Here is a 16,922-nt window from a genome sequence, read left to right as displayed (position 1 = left end):
TAAGTTAGTTAACATGAAGTACAGCATTTAGAGGCACTGTCTCAATGTGGAAATGTGGAAAGCTGTACCCATGCACAGGTCTAAAACAGAAAAAAACAGAGCCTCTCCCTTGCAACAGAAAGAAGCATTCCTCCTGTTTTGTCCACACTGAGCTTCCATTAAAGGGGCACCAGAAAAATAGGCAGTCTTTCAATTCAAATAAAAAATGGCTGAAATTAAAAGCAAAAAGCACCATCATAAAGAAGACCCACAAAATTTTCTCTGAAAAGCAATCACATATCACCAAAAGACACCTATGAAAACAAATTTTATAGTGAAATTAAGTATTGTGACTGCATTTAACAAAAATATTTCCAGGGAATCTTAGAGAAGGTCACAGAAGCACAGTAACAATTAAGATGGTCTTCTGTCCAAGCTGTCTGAAGAGCTCTAGATGTCAACTGTGCAAGCTGAAATGGCTGTGCCAAATGCTCAGTGCTGCCACAAGCCTTCTGAACCCTGGATAATATATCGTCATTCACTTTGGAATTTTTTTCCCTTCTAGGTTAACCAAATCTCACTTTCCAAATAATAGTCTTATACATACATTCAGTCTTCATATGGAAAATGATTTCACAGATCACAGCCCTTCCTGACACAAACTAGGCAGTAACATTCACATATGTTGGATATTTTAAGGCAATCAGAACACTATCAGGATAAAACCACTTGGGAGAATCCTAATTCTTTAACCCTATTTCCTACCAACCACCAAGTATATCCTTAGAAATTTATTAAATGGTCAAACAAAAAAGTTTTTCATAGCAGAAGAGATATCACATATATATGGACATCATAATATCTTTTTCATTAGTTGAAAAAAATATTTTTTTCAAATTATGAAGTTTGATGTAAGAATAGACCAGTACATACTGACTTTTGAAATGCTAGGAGTGCACATGCTATAATGCCTCTGTATTCTTAACGCAAACACCATTATAAAAATTTCATAGTTAACAGTGAAAGGCTGGACTTTATGACTTCCTTTAAGTACCCAGGCATTCCATGTCCACCTTAATTGACATGCATTTCAAGTCACATTTGACCTTTTTGGTTTCTCACGCATTGAAAATGAAGGAAGAATTAGCCTAGTGTTTTAAGACTGTTGATCAAAGTTCCAAGAATATATTTCAGCTTTTGAAGTAGTATATATCTGGCAGTTTTCCCAGAAGGGGGAACCAAGCCTCTTTTTTTATGACTGCCAGAACTAGCCCTGCCTCTTGGTGCTGCAGAGCACAGGAAATCACAGAAATGGAACAGCAAGTCAAGATATGACAGCAAAATTTACAGTGTATGCATTAGCATAGCAAAAAGAAAATTATTAAAATCCAGAAACACTGGAGAAGAATCTATGAAATCTGATACACATTATTTTGCAATATATAAAGGTAATGAAAAAAGCCCTTCAGAATTGATGGTAGAACTCCATCAAATAATAAGCTTAACATAACTCAAGAGATCAAAACTGAAATGACAATTTTAGTTTCAATTTCAAAAATAAATACATTGTCAGGGAATTTTCAAAGCAAAGCCAATACAGAATTGTTTTAAGTCCATCACCCTCTAAAAAACATCTCTGAGCGGCTCCAAACAAATAAAAAAAAAAGAGAATGGAAATAATACTGGATAGAGGTTGAACTTGAGTAGCCTATGCAACAAGAAAAAAAACAAGAGTTTTTAACTTAAACTGTCACTTTTGCTTTAAATATTTTAAAAGTTACTAACTGCAAAGACAAAATATCCAAACAAATAATCAGCCTGTTTCTTATGTTAAAATGTACATGGGCTTAATGCTTTTTGGCCACAGTAACTTAATCAGTTTGATGCTCTTCCATTTTCTGTGGCAGAACTGCTGTTTAATTACTGGTTAAGCAGTGAATCATTGAAATAACCAGGGTCCTCAAGAACATAATCTGATCAATGCAGTTCACTTAATTCCACAGTGCACTCACATTTAATTACAATGTAATGTCCCCCACACAGATATATTATTTATTAAGATGGTAATATGAACTCAGTCGTATCCTGATATCTGAAGGAAGTGCTGAGCTACAGATTCAAGCACAGATTTGGTTTGTATTTGTTTGAGGTAATTTTCAGTCTTTGAACCAATAATTCTTTTCAACTATTACAAGTTTGATTACATGTACAACTTATTCAATGTATGCACCTTTGAATCATAGTTACTACCTAAAATATCACTTATAGATGTTTGCTTAATTAAAAAATGTGTGAATAGTCTCACATTGGACAACACTAATTATTTGTACTATTTATAGATTCCAAACTTTGTTCAGTACTGTCCTTATAGAGCTAATTTATACATGCTATCTTTTCCCAATAACTCTTGACTTCACCTTCAATTTCAGAACATTGGTTTGTGAATTACTATACAAAGTCATACTATACATTTTCAAGGCTCTTAATTTCCTAATATCTAGATGCTAAGCATTTAGAAATTCATCAAGATCACATCCAAATGACATATTCCTTTCAAATATAAATATTTAAAAGTTGTTGATACAATTACATGTGTCATCCTTACCTGAACCTTCTTCAGTGCCACTGGTACCCCATCCAACAGGCACGTTGCTCTGTAAACTTCACTGAACTGCCCACGGCCAATCTTTTTCTCTATTCGGAAATTGGCGAGTGTATTATAGCCCATGTCAGGTCGCAAGGCTTTCTAGAATCAAAGATAGCAGAAAAAAGTTTGCACTTAAGTCAGTAAGACTAACCATGCCAGTGTAAATACACATTTGAAAGAACATGGTTTAAACTATTAAGCTTGTCTTTATTCCAATGCATTAAACCCCAAACCATTCCACACTAACTACAAGGTGTTCTAAAGAAATAATCCATTATAAACTTTCACTCCAAAAATAGTATAATTTTAAAGTGTTGAGATATATTTAAAATGTTTTCACCTATCTAGATTCTGAAATAAAGAAGAGAAGAAATCCCATCAGGCTTTAATTTGCCATGCTTCCTTGTTACATCCTAGCTCCCTCCACCCAAAAAAGAAAACCAAAACCAAAAACAATTAACCAAACAACCCAATAAACAAGGAGAGACTCTAGAGATAATAAAAGGATCAGTTTGCATAATAATATTTTAATGCAGATAATTAAGTAGCTATGCTATGCATTTTTTTATATTCTTCTGTTGATCCAGAAATCAAAATATTAAGACACACTCATTTTGATAAAAGTGGTGCAGTATTAATGCTAGAATGCATTCCAAATCACAGGACCTAGTTTAATGAGATAGTTATAGGGCTTTTAGGGAAAATGTCTAAAATTGCACATTAGTTCCAAGATCTAAAATTCTCTACAAGGAGCTGCAAGATACAGACTAAACAGGCTATATTTAAGAAGTAGTGGGTACTTCCCATTTGAATTGGGAGTAGCAGCCTCTGTCTGCACAGTAACTTGACAAATATTAGCGTGAACTACTAAGGCAGTGTGACAACCGCATGCTGAGAGCAAAGTCTCACTAATGTGTTTTGGCATGCAGGTTTGTAATCACACATTTACATATGCAATGACCTACATTTGCATGTCAGATCACACACTGTCTTGCTTTATTAAGACCGGGCACCTCCCTGTGCTTGGCGGCCAGAGTGGCGAGAGAGGGCCAGAGGGCGGTGTTTTTTGGCAGTTGAGGGATGAACTGCCACCAAGGATTAGGCTGATATGGCCTGAGCATTAGACACTTCATTAGAGGTAATCTGTTTAACAGTGGGCAGTGTATGTAAACTTCACAGCCCATTTGCGGCACCTTTTCCCCCCCATGGCCTTTCTTCAAAGGGCAGCGTGGCTGAGTGACAGCTTGTCTCATCTGCTCCCTTGTCCTGTCATACAATTTAGATGTGGAGAGCTGACATGAGAAGCAACATAGCTGCACATCTCCAACTACCACTGGGTCTCTCCTCACCACAACACAATTTGTAGAGAATAAGCTTGTGCAGGATAAAGATTTCCTTCAGTCTGAGACCATAACATAACAGATTATATACACTTGAGTAATGATCACATTACATTGTATTCACCGAGTAAATCAGTGAGCACTCAGAATATTAGTTTCCACGGAAGAGATATCGTATCTTACAACATTAAAATGATCAAGGAGTTGCTTCCTCTTTTTAGATTAATTTTTAAACTTTCAGCCAAGCAGCATATTAAAGCTGTAAGAATGTTATTCTTTTTTTCTGCTCCTAATAACTTTCTGTAGATTTCAGTTCTCAGCCATGCATTCAGTTGTAGACCTGAGCACAGAAGAAATGGGAGGAATTTCTACTAGAAAGAGGTGAGACAAACGTAATATACTAATTAATTAATCATGGCATGAAGAGCTCCTTTATATGACAAGTAAATGAATGCAATCTTCAACAGAAACTGCGATACTTATTTTCAGATTGGTTTCAGTCTCAGGAAAGAGCTGGTATACCATTTAGCACAGAGCTGCCAGGCAAGAAAAGCATACACTGGCAAAAGGCCACAGTAGTATAAGGCATTTATAGTTAACTTCTCAGACCACACCAGCCAGTGCCTCTCCCCTTAGCCAAAGCTCTCAAGAGATGTCTTAATTCAGTGTTTTTCCAAAACTTCCTATCTGCACACAGTTCCCATAATCTTCAAGATTTAAATTTTCAAACGCATCTAATGCTCCATAAAATACCAGCGGACTTCAGTACTGATCAAAGGAGCACACAAAACAACAGCATATTTCACAAGTCTGTCGGAGACCACTGAAGAAACCAATGGGAGTCTTTATTCTTCAAAACATCCTATCCTAAAAAGAGCATGGTGTGCAGCAGACATTGGTTTTTCCAGTGACCAAGCCTTCCCAGGAGGTCCTGGTCCTCTCCCACTGCAAGCTCTTCAGTACTGCTCCATTACTGTGTCAGTACTGAGTCAAAGACTAATTTGGTTTTAATTTGTTCTCAAATTCAGTTCAAATTTAGTCAAATAGCCAAACTACAGCAATTTAGAGATTCTAATAAGACATTACGAGTACAATGAGACAGGTTTTTCCTAAATGAGCTTTTCTGCTGAGGAAATTATACCACATTTAAAAATGTTTAACCAGGCTCCTTCTGTGAGGATTCTTAACCTCTAAAACTAAACTCTCTCAGGTTGAGAGAGAACGTTTAGCAGATTAATAGCCAGCTATAAGATGAGAAACAGCAGCAGAAAAATTATTTTCTCAGAGAAGTTACTAGCGCGATTCCAAAGGAAATTGTACTATTCTATGTATTTAATGAAGCAATAAAGTTTCTTTAGAATCCAAACTTAACTAAGACAACCAGCTTGAATTATCATAGAATAGTCTAGGTTGGAATGGACCTTTAAAAGTCATCTATTCCAACCTCCCTGTAACAAGGAGGGACATCTTCACCTGCATTAGGTTGCTCAAACCCCCATTCAACCTGACCTTGAATGTTTCCAGGGATGGGGCATCTATCACCTACCCAGGCTATCGGTTCCAGTGTACTACCACCCTCATTGTAAAAAGTGTTTTCCTTGTATCTAGTCTAAATCTACCCCTTTCAGTTGAAAACCATTATCCCTTGTCCTATCACAAGAGGCCTTGCTAAAAAGTTTATCCCCATCTTTCTTAGAGGCCCCCTTTAAGTACTGAAAGGCTCCAATAAGGTCTCCCTGAAGCCCTCTCTCCTTCAGGCTGAACAAGCCCATCTCTCAGCCTTTTTTCATAGGAGAGGTGTTCCATCCCTTGGATCACTTTTGTGGCTATCCTCTGGACCCACACCAACAGGACCATGTCTTTACTGTGCTGAGGACACAGTACTCCAGGAAGGGTCTCATTGATGCAGAATAGAAAAAGAAGCTGAATCACCTCTCTTGACCTGACTCCCCTTTTTTTTTTTTTTTTTATTTTTCTTCAAAGTCACAAACAGATTTTCTCAAAATATCTGTATGCATAGCTATACATTGGTCTTAAATTTCTAACTGCTTTGCACCGGTATAAATGCATTGGTATAAGTGCTATTAAATCCTTACTTTTTGTTATCACAATGCTATAATATAAACACTGGTGCTAAGAAAAGCCAGCTATTGTAAACTTACTAAGCTTGACAAGGTAGAATTTACCTTACTCTGTAGAATAAAGGGTACAAATTGCCATATAATCTATGCTCTTAAGAAGAAAATTCCAAAATGCAATGTTCCAGCTTTGTTAAGAACTGACCAGCTTTTACTCTGGAATGGTCACCACAGTAAATATTTTTAGGGTATTCCTTCACATGCTCTCACACTTCCTTCATAGAAATACCTCCTAAAAATGTCAAAAAGCAATATCCCAACATTATGTCCTATCAGATAATCTTCATCATTTATTTCACACCATCAACACATATCCAGTAATGAATTTTTTAATGCATCTACTTTCTAATGGAACCACAGCTACCAGGAATTTCTTTAGCCTGGTTTCAACAGGTAATGGAACTAATTTGTCAGAGTTATAAGAGGAGAAAGTCTGAAATAAATATGGTAATTCTGATACAATTTTGAAACATACAGTGTTTAACAGCTCACCATTTCTCAGAAAAACAACTGCCTTCCTCTTTGCTTCCTACTCCCACTCCACAACGAAACCCTCTAAGTTGGTGATGCAGTAGGAGGCAAAAATGAAAAGCAATTATTTCCCATGAAATATAGGACTGATTTTAACTAATTCAAGATCACTACTAGAATACATTCTATCTGTTTGCAGCTTCTTTGTCCACAAAAGAAATTGGTTTTTTTATTTCTCTCTTTTCTATGTAAGAAATGGTAGCATCTGCTCTTGAATAACTGTTAAGGAAAAAAAAGTACCTGTGGCTGAAAGGGTGGAGCAGTAGGCCCCTGCATGCCTTGTGACTGCTCATCCATTCTGTCACATAAAAGCGTCTCTTGTGTCCTAAAAAGAGAAACACAGTCATAACACTGAAATTCAGTTTGCATCTATGATCAATGAACATCACTGGAGGAACTGAAGAATTAATTTTCAAATTTGCATGCTTGAGTTTACTAACACTTAACCTATTCCAGCCCTGAGAGTGAGAGGCACTCTCACACTGAGGTGAGAGGCAAAGAAGAAGACAGAGGAATTGCAAAGATTTCTAAGACTGTCAAAATGGGGGTGGTGGGAAAGGGGGAAACAGCTGGTGGATACATGCAGCACACACCACTGGCAAGGCCACCTGTTCGCCAGCCCTAGGACATCAATATTGACAATTCTTGCAAGTTTAACAACTTCTATACAACCTCCTCACCAAGCTAAGAAAACTTAACACAACAGCGCTCAAAATTAAACTGTTGTCACAAGACCACACCTAAATTCTCCGGTTAGATTCAGAGAGGTTTATGCAGCCACGACTAATTCTGAGGGAGGAACGTAAGGCAATCTTAAGGAATTTTCTTCTGCTAATTTCTTGTTGTAGAGATCTTTTTATCAGTGCCAAGAATCCAAGAGTTTTTTCCTTAAGTACTATTCTGGAGAGCCTTTATAAGAATTTTAACGGTTTTTATACCATCAATGATTCTACTGGAAGTTTTGTGATGTGTTTTCCTGATATGTTTACATATTGAAGACTGCTGACTATGTAATGCACCAACTGATAAATCCTATGGGTTACAAAAATTTCAAAATCTCCAGGGAAAAGAAGCAAACACAAAACTCTTTATCCTCTATAGTCTTGCATAAATACCTACAAATTAAGTCTAAGCTGAAATGTTTACATTATGTATGTTGGTTCAGGTGACTGGAAGTATTGGGGAATTTGTCTCCATTTTTTCCTTTCTTTTTTTCTCCTTTTTAAATTTGGGGACTGGATAGAAAAGGAAGAAGTTACATAATTACTACTACAAGTGGCTCTGTCCTCTGTGACTTGTTTTTATAATAAAAACCAGCAAACCAAAGAGGCACAAGAAGCATGGAAGATTATTAGCTTGTGGGTTTGTTGTTGCTTTTACAGAGGAAAGGCAGAGATCAGTATTTTCTGTCCATATATGGAAGTTCTTTTTCAGCTTGTCTTTGAAGACTGCATGATAGATTCACATTTTAGAGCACTCTGGCATTTTGATCAGACAAAATACCAGAGATGCAAAATGCATCTTTTGTACTGTTTGTCCACACAAGCAAGAATTCTATTTTGCTGCTTGAAAACTGCTCCCCAGTGAAGCATGCCATTCACCTCGATAATAGACTCCAGAAGACAAAACATAATGGTATAATATTTACCATGTTTAAATCAAGACAACAATTATTACTCTTCCAAAGATGGTTTTCAAGTTCTAATTTATTGCAAAAAGACACTACAACTACTGCCAAATAGTCACAGTTTGTTTAAAAATAAAAAGTGAACACAAAACACATTTAGATGTGACACGTCTATCACCTTTTTAAACAAGTAATAGAATGACCTTCTTCTGCAAATCCATCACCATGATACATATTTATTCATGAAGAACAGACAACAGATGAAGTGAAAAGCAAGCCAACTATACCACCACTACTCAAAAGTTCCAAAGTGCAAAAAAAAACTGATGTTTTTAAACACTCTCAAACTGATCATGTAGGAGGAAAGGACTCCTCGCCTTCACCATGCCACTTGCAAAGGCAGCAACAACCTACTCTCTGAATCATTTATCCTGCAAAGATTACTTTCTTCATTTTAAAGATGAAAATCATTTGGGTTTAGACCAACCTGTAAACAACAGCAATTGTAGTAACAAAAGCACAAAGATTTTATATTTTAATCATGGTTATTAATACTTGGCAGATTTGAGAAAGCTTTTGGTTAACTAGTAATGCCTCATAAATCTTAAATATTTTTCAGTGGATCAAAACAGTAGGTGTCACCTATACATAAAGGATGCAGGGCAAAGCACCTTGGGATACAGAGAACACAACCAATTTTTCATTTGAACTTGTAATTGTATAGCAACTCCCTTAACTGACACTTGTTTACTCTGAGTAAACACTTGTTTATACTGAGTTCACTGTGCAGCAAAAGGAAGTAAAGTCCCCACCAATAAATCAGCTTATCAAACTGCAATTGCCTGAACTGGGAGTAACACTTCCTTTCTTCCTACACTGCCCTTGTTACCCTTATTCACTTTTCCTTAAGGGCCACCTGTCAACACTACACTGGAATATATATTTTAAATAAGATACCTGGGAAAACCTTGAAATCTTGTGACTTTAGATCTTCCAACTAAGTCTTTATAAACATGATCAATTTATTTCAGGAGAAGAAGCTCAAATGCACTGCCTAATCACGACACATGCTTTTTAAACACTACTTTCATAACTCAAAGTCCATAAACCATTCACATTGAAATACATTTCATGGTATTGGGACAATACTGTTATTCCTTTAACAGCTGGTAGTTACAACAACTTAAAAAACCCTAATGTTTTCCTGTAGAAAACATTGTTACCAGTCTCAATGATACACTGTTTCCATTAGCTACACACTATATACTGGGGTTTACTTATTTTCAATTTTAAGTGAGGAAATTCAGTAATTAATGTCAAAGAAGAAACAGCAATACTTTACAAAGCGTTTAAGTTCTTCTGAGAATCTGCAAGTCTCCGTGTTTAAGGTTTTTTTTCTGCAGCATATAGATGTAACTACTCCACATCATTGCTAACAGAGAAACATTAAGTTCCACAGTCGACACAAGTGCTCATCTGGCACATGGTCTCTTTAGTTGCTGTTCAAAAAGGACAGAATGTACTGTTTACTTCTGGATTACACTGTCAATTAAGGCAGGTATTTTTAGTTTTTACTATAACCATTATATTATTTTAGTTAGATTAGAGCCAAGGCTCTCCAGAAACAACTATCCATTTAACACATTAACATTTACTTTTTGGTGTCAACAAGTTAGATTCTTCAGCATCTAACAGACATTTTAAATGACAAATTTTAGACTCCTAAACTTTTCAACTATTTTTACTAAGTAAATTCAAAGATAAGGATCACCTTCAGCTGAGGAAAAAAAAAAACAAAACACACAAACAAAAACAACATACATTAATAAAAGTTTCCATATAAGAATACAGGCTACAGAAATACTGCCATTTACTTACATCACACATCAACTCCCAGCTACCCAAAAGTGCAATTTAAACCTAGGTAGAATACTCCAATAATCACCAGGTTGAAACTGAAAAAAACCAACATGATACAAACTGAGCTCTAGAAAAAATGATTTAAAATTTCTAAATGCCTTTCTGAATATTCAAAACAAACAGTAACAGACAACTACCCATCCCACCACATGGGTGTTAATCCCAGAAATTTATGCCAGGGAGCCCAAGCAGTGTCATTCCAGCTCTGCTCTCCGACAGAACTGCAACTTGCAGATCTCAGATGAAAGCCACAAACCTTTTGGCAGAAGACAAACTTTTTTCCTTGCTAACACAGCACTAGCAGCCTGACCCTTAAGCTTGATGGGAGCAGGTTAAGAAACAGGAATGCTACTGCTTTATAAAACACACTGCTTTAACGGAAGTTCTTTGACTGTTCTAAGGAAAACAGGTTAGCTGTTTGCAGGGAACTGGCTTCCTCGCCAAACCTGGCCCATGTTTTGTCAGGTCCCTCTCTTCAGCATCCACTCAACTCTGGCAGCTAGGGTGCAGGCTGCACTTTATGAACACTCGAAGTGATTTTAAAAGCAAGGGCTCAGAACTCTCTCATGAAAACATGTCCAAAGTCTTTATATACTTCCTGTATCTCAGTATGTCCAAAAAGTACAAGAAAAACAACACCCCCAGCAGTTTACATTAACTTCTCTGATGGACCAAGTACTGAACAAGTATTTTATATATGCCAAATAATTACCACATGGGTTTATATTATTGTTCCTCACTCTGTGAACAGCTAACCTAAATATATGCATTAATAAAGCAAAATGCATTTAAGTTGACACTCATTTGAACTCTGCTAAGACATTCAAGACCTTCATTGGCAAGGGATAAAGCAAACTCAAGACTGGAAGACCAAATTATTCATTAGCACAGTAAAATCTGTCATTTATCCCAATTAGCATACATACATAAATACACACACAATAAATATACATATTAATAATAACAAACAAATAGGCACACATGTTTATGCATATTTATTTACAGATCACACACATACACACCTACATGTGTGCATACACAGAAGAAATACTATTAACTGGAAGTGGTAAAAATGAAATATTTGCTTTGTATTGTCAAAAGAAGTCCTCTAAAATACGAAAAATAGTAATTTGTAAAATTTTTGCAGAAGTATGCCCATCAGAGAAATGGTGTATTTGCACCTTCTGAAGCACTGGAAGTGACCGAATATAGATGTATACACATAAGAAGGATTAGTCTTAATTTTAGAAGCAGCTTCTAAAAGTCCTTGATTTTTTAATATACTACCAGATCAATAATCCCCTCAGGATGGCAGGACATTCCTCCCTTCTGAAGGGAGTGTCTTGAATGTGAACAACACAAACTATCAGCACCTGTTAATCTGTAAGTAGCCATCATCTATCTTTATGGAAACAACTGACACTGAATTTTTCAACAAATTTATGTCCTAATTCCCTTCTCATGAGTAGTCCAGTCAAAAAAGAAAAAACACACACAGTTAAACTGTGTTAAGAGTCAGTTTTAGCAAAAGCAGAAGTATCCATACACAAAAAAAAACCAGCACACAACCTACTTACAAAAATGTAAGATGATACACTAAGAGCTCATACACAATCTTCTCACTCATTTGTCCTGATTTATCAGGCATATTTTCATTCCAACCCGGAAAAGACTGGTCCCAGTCCCTATCATTCTCCAGCTACTAAGAGTCTGCTCCCTATTGCTGCTTGTCTGACTAGAAGATTAAAGTCCAAACTCTCCGGCTTCACAAGTCCACTTCCCTACCTCTTCTTCATTCGCACAATTTAAGAAGTTATGTTTGTTTACTTCTCCCTCTTCATTTCAGTTATGTCACCTGGTTGATTGCTTATCTTGTAAGATGCTCCAAAGGGCTGTACATGCACTGACTTGCCCTTCTTGGAAGCATTTGTTTGTTATTTCATACGAACTGAAAAATAAACAGGAACTGAAAATGCCAGGCAGCAGGCTTTCACATTTTCATTTAACTTCTATTCACCTTGAAAGGGATTCAATAACCCATTTCTTCATACTAAGCAAATCCTCAGCCCACATCACACTCCATTGTGCTACTGCCTCTGTAAAGATGTGGTTCTAAGACAGCGTGAACTTACTAAACAGAGCTGCCTCCACCACCCTCAGCCAGGCCTTCTAAACCCTCTCCTTTCAGGGGATTCCTGTGCCTATCCAGGCTACTGGTAATTGACACCAGCTGAAAACTAACCTTGACAAAAAGTAACTTTTTTCCAGTTCAGTTCACTGAATCCTTCAATTGCAGGGACAAGGACAGAACTGTGATGGCAAAATACAGACACAGAGGGGAAGACATCTCTGTGGGAGAGATGCCCTGTGTGTTCAGTTAAATCTGTCAAATTATACCTCCACCATAGCCAATCTAACAGCTCAGTGACAAGAAAGGTCTTGCTTTCTCTCCTTTTCTGTGCCACACGACCCTGTATAGCCATCTTGAACTCTTTGGACCTTTTGCTGAGCTGATTTAATTCCCTAATGCATCTCGGTTTACGTTCTGGAAACCATCAGCTAAATCAATGCACATGGGAGTCTACTGAATGACAAAGAAAAAGTAAGCTGGGGAACTTCAAAGATGGGAGATGTAGGAAGAGGACTGTAGAAGAAACAGAACTGGCAACTGTGCAGTAGGTGTATCAGCTCACCAGATTTCATTTTGCTTCATCCTTAGGTACAGATGCTAGTAAGTACTTAACTATGACAGGAAAGCAAGAGCCACCATAGAGAGAAGGCAGTTCATTGAACACAAAGAGCTTTGTCAACAAAATACTGTACAGAAGAGTAGAAGCAGGAGACAAAATAAACAGAAGGAGAATAAAGCAGGGTAAGAAATCAAATTGCAAAAACAACGCCAAGTTTTTCAGAGAAAGGAAGCCAAGTCATTATTTGGAAACCCAACCTCAAAATGTCACTACTCCAGAAGAGAGAGAGGGAGGAGACCTTTCCCTAACTATGGGATGGTTTTAAACGCATCTGTAAAAATAAATTATTCATAAAGAGACACCAAAGAGATTTCCAAAAGTGCAAACAGAAGAGCTTCACAAAGGAGTTAAAAAAGATGCAGGTCAAAAGGCTGGAAGCATTGTCAGGTAAACCTGTTAATAGTAGGCACAGATGGAAAAAAAACCTCTTTGGAAGGCTGGCTGCACACAACTGTGCCTCAACCATGGCTGGTAACATCTACATTGCTACAGGTGAAGTAGAACAAATTTAACAGTAAATTCCACATAAACCTTCAAGAAATATCTCAATATCTTAGAAACCAGTGTAAGACAACACCTGGATATGTCATTCTGCAGGTGTTAGATGCACACTCACAGATGAAAAAAAAAAAGTATCTGTAGGATATAGCTTAAAATCTGTGATATCTCAAAGGTGATTAAATGAGTGAAGCACTATACAGCATCAGAGAAGTATGGCCAGACATATTTAACAGGCTTGCTAATACTAGCACTACCTTTGAATCCTGAAACCATGCATGACAGTAGCAAGCCAGGATCACCGAATCCAGAAGCAAAGCAGCTAGCAGCCAGCACACTCACTTCAGATGCAGGCCAACACTCAAGTTCACAGCTGTTTCTGCATTTTACATTAAACCACCACTGGCTGAAATACAAAAGATCCATTCCTGTTTCTGGAGTATCCTCAATGACTAGCTGTACTGCTCTGTTTGCAGGCTGCTCACTGCTCCTCTTCTGAAGTCCTACTTACCTCCATGAACTTCACAAGCAGCCCACGTACCTAACACACTGTTCTGAGTTTCAGTTAGGGCAAGTACTGGAAGTTCACTGCTGCAAAGACAACTCCTTTTTTGGCTCTGCTCTCAGATGAGCACGAAAAGGGTACAGAAGAAGGGCCTCTACAGGGCAGAATGCAATGCATTCTCCCACCACCAGTTTTTACTTATTTTAGAAATGAAACTTTCAGTTCACCTGTGATTATTTTTACCTTCCAGCTTTACAAAAGTATTGATTTCTTGAAACTTTATACACTTATAACAGAGGATTAAAATAATAAAGATTGGTTCATCAACACTCTGCAGCCCCTACTCAAACCTCTTCCAAAGATTTCAGCAAGGCTCTAATCCACAAGCTTTACGTGTACTTTTATGACATTGTAAAGTAACTACTCTGGTCCAACACAGACCTAGCTATTAAATAAGACAGCAATAACTTTTTAATAAATCATTCCAAGTAGATTAAAGCGAAGCGGCTTGAATGCAAACTCTCAAATGCCAGATGATGCAAACAGTCTATTTACCTTGTCACCTATAATCAACAGTGAGAAGTCATTAATATCACAAGATTAACTATGTAAGATCAGTTTTTAACATGATTGTTCATAGTATTTTCTTAAAAATTCCTCTTCTTAATGCCTTGTTTAAAATTTTATAACAAATACCCTTGCATAAGTATGTGTTCTGTTTGCCCAACAGGAGATAATGGCACTGAAATACACCACATATTTTCTAGCTACAGAAATCAGAACTGAATGGTAGTTACACTTCACATGCCAGAGACAGGATTATCTTCACCAGAGAAGCAGTTCATTTTAATACCATTGCTCCTCTTCAGTTTTTTACACTAACCTGACAGGAAGAATCCTTTTAATACTTACTAAAAAGGAACCAGGTAGTGATGTACTTCACTCTAGGACTGAGCTTCTTCCCATGTGGCCAAGCCAGTCAAATGGTGATAAATACAGCAAATCAGTGATGCAAATTCTGTGCTTATCACCACTTTGGTATTTTGGTCAGTTATTTTCATCTCTGTTGCAAGCACATGGAATGCAGCTAAATGGAACAAATTTTCTGGAAAATAGTCAGCTAACCCCTGTGACTATCCATAGTATTAACCTGCACAAGATAAATACATAGACACATCATTCCTAAGCAATACTCCTTTGGATAAGCTCCAAACAATTTAAAAAAAAAATAAATAAAAACCCTCTGGAGACAGAGAAGTTATTGTAGTTTGACTTTTCCCAGGAGACTTTCCAAGGTAATGTGAACTCATCCATCCAGCACAGATGTTTGGAACAACAGCAAACTTCAGAAGGCAACAAGGCATCAATAACAATGCAACTGAATGCAGGGCTAGTATAAATGCAGGATATTGTACTAAGTTTACTAAATATGGAGATTTTTTGTATACAGGAACAAATTGCCTCTGTGGACAAATACACAGGACTGGCTATGTTTTGCACAACTGAGCTCAACTACGTTGCACAAAAAAGAAGGGTATGGGTGGGCTACAGCTCTGTTTTACAATTCACAAGATACCACTGATCGCAGCAAAATAAGCAACTGACTTACTGTACTTAAGTTTTGCTCCAAGGCCTTCAGATGAATTTTTAAAGGTTAGACATTTTCTTCTTTAGAAACAAATTTCTATAGTGAGGATGAAATTCTACTTGTTTGATTCTGGCAAACCCTGGAAGACACTGTAATAAATCAGTTAAAGAAACATTTTAGTTGGGTAGAATTCCTTGATTTGTTCTCAAATGTATTTATTTTCTTACTAACTGGTATGTTGAATACAAGATGTGGGATTGAGGCAGTATCTCTACCCTTACAGTGACCACCTCTAAGTGTGCTTTGAGAAGTCATCTATTCAAATATTAGATATTTATAAACATAATATCTTCATGTTTAGAAATTAAAGAGCTAGTGTTATTAATATGTTCTTTCTCCCAGTATCAAAAAAGAAAGAAAATAAATAAACAAACCTGGAGTGTTATAAGCTCTTACTTTAAAGTTGTCAAGACATTGCTTGTGAGTTTCCCTCCTTCCACAACACGGTTCTCCTTCCTCTACTCATGAGTCCTTAGCTCATGAACTAATGACTGGTTTCTACCGCATTTTATCTCTCAAGACAGCCTGAATATAAAGTTTCAAGCACAGACATTTCTACAGCACTGCAACACCATCCCTTAGATAAGCTTGAGAGTAAAATATTTTTAAACTTTGCTCTTCCTGATTTAGCAGAGCAGCAAGTATCCACTTGACAGCTAATCATCTAAAGTGTCTACCTTACAGATTAACGTATCATTTACTGTAATTTCTGCATCTGAAGCTTGTAATACAACTTTATACAGGAAGTATGTCCAGTACATTCAGCAAAATGACTATGCATACATGACCTTTCCTGAGAAGTGACTGCAGTCTGAGAAAATGATGCTATCACCTCAAAGATGGCAGAAGAAAAGTCTAACATTCAGTTGGTGCAAGAGTGAAGAACTTTGAGAAATAGTTTCTTCCAATATCAAAAATAAAATATTTGTGTGATTTAATGCAGAAACACCTGATCATCTCTTATGAGAAGCAAGGTTAATAACCTAAGTAGCTAGAGCAGTGATGCTCATCATGAAATGGAGAATAAAACAAAGCACATTCCCCTCAGAGAACAATATTCTGAACCGCTGGATCATAAAGCCAAGCAGGAATGGCTGATGTGGAGACAAAATGGAATCCAGGACTACTACTGGTACAACCCAGATCGGTGCTACTTCAGGTAACTAGAGGAGCAGGAAGGGACAGGGGGGGAAGGGAGGGAAGAAAAAGACAAAACCCCAAAAACTGGAGGATGCTTCACTTCCCGTGTTCCCCACTAGGCCTCAGTTCCTCACCGCCTCGTACAGCTACTGGCGCTGCCACCATCTGGGAGCGGCAGCAGCAGCGAGGTAACGCGGAC

At 37.2% G+C, this 16,922-nt stretch overlaps 1 protein-coding gene across 3 annotated transcripts in view; it reads right to left on the bottom strand.

Annotated features, from left to right (window-relative positions):
• NEK7 (NIMA related kinase 7) overlaps positions 1-16,922 on the bottom strand; it is a 64,531-nt gene that overhangs the window by 46,416 nt on the left and 1,193 nt on the right. For 2 of the 3 annotated variants that reach the window (XM_051624426.1, XM_051624424.1), the window contains exons 2-3: positions 6,876-6,960; positions 2,585-2,725 (exon numbers count right to left, since the gene is read on the bottom strand). In XM_051624426.1, coding sequence (XP_051480386.1) covers positions 2,585-2,725; positions 6,876-6,932 — 198 coding nt within the window. In that variant the 5' untranslated portion in view covers positions 6,933-6,960. Of the gene's footprint in view, positions 1-2,584; positions 2,726-6,875; positions 6,961-15,544; positions 15,633-16,922 lie in introns of those variants that run through there. The other variant, XM_051624425.1, reaches the window with a different exon arrangement.

This window comes from Apus apus, chromosome 7, assembly GCF_020740795.1.
Source record: "Apus apus isolate bApuApu2 chromosome 7, bApuApu2.pri.cur, whole genome shotgun sequence".
Lineage (NCBI taxonomy): Eukaryota > Metazoa > Chordata > Aves > Apodiformes > Apodidae > Apus > Apus apus.
This window is presented reverse-complemented; position numbering and strand designations above follow the sequence as displayed.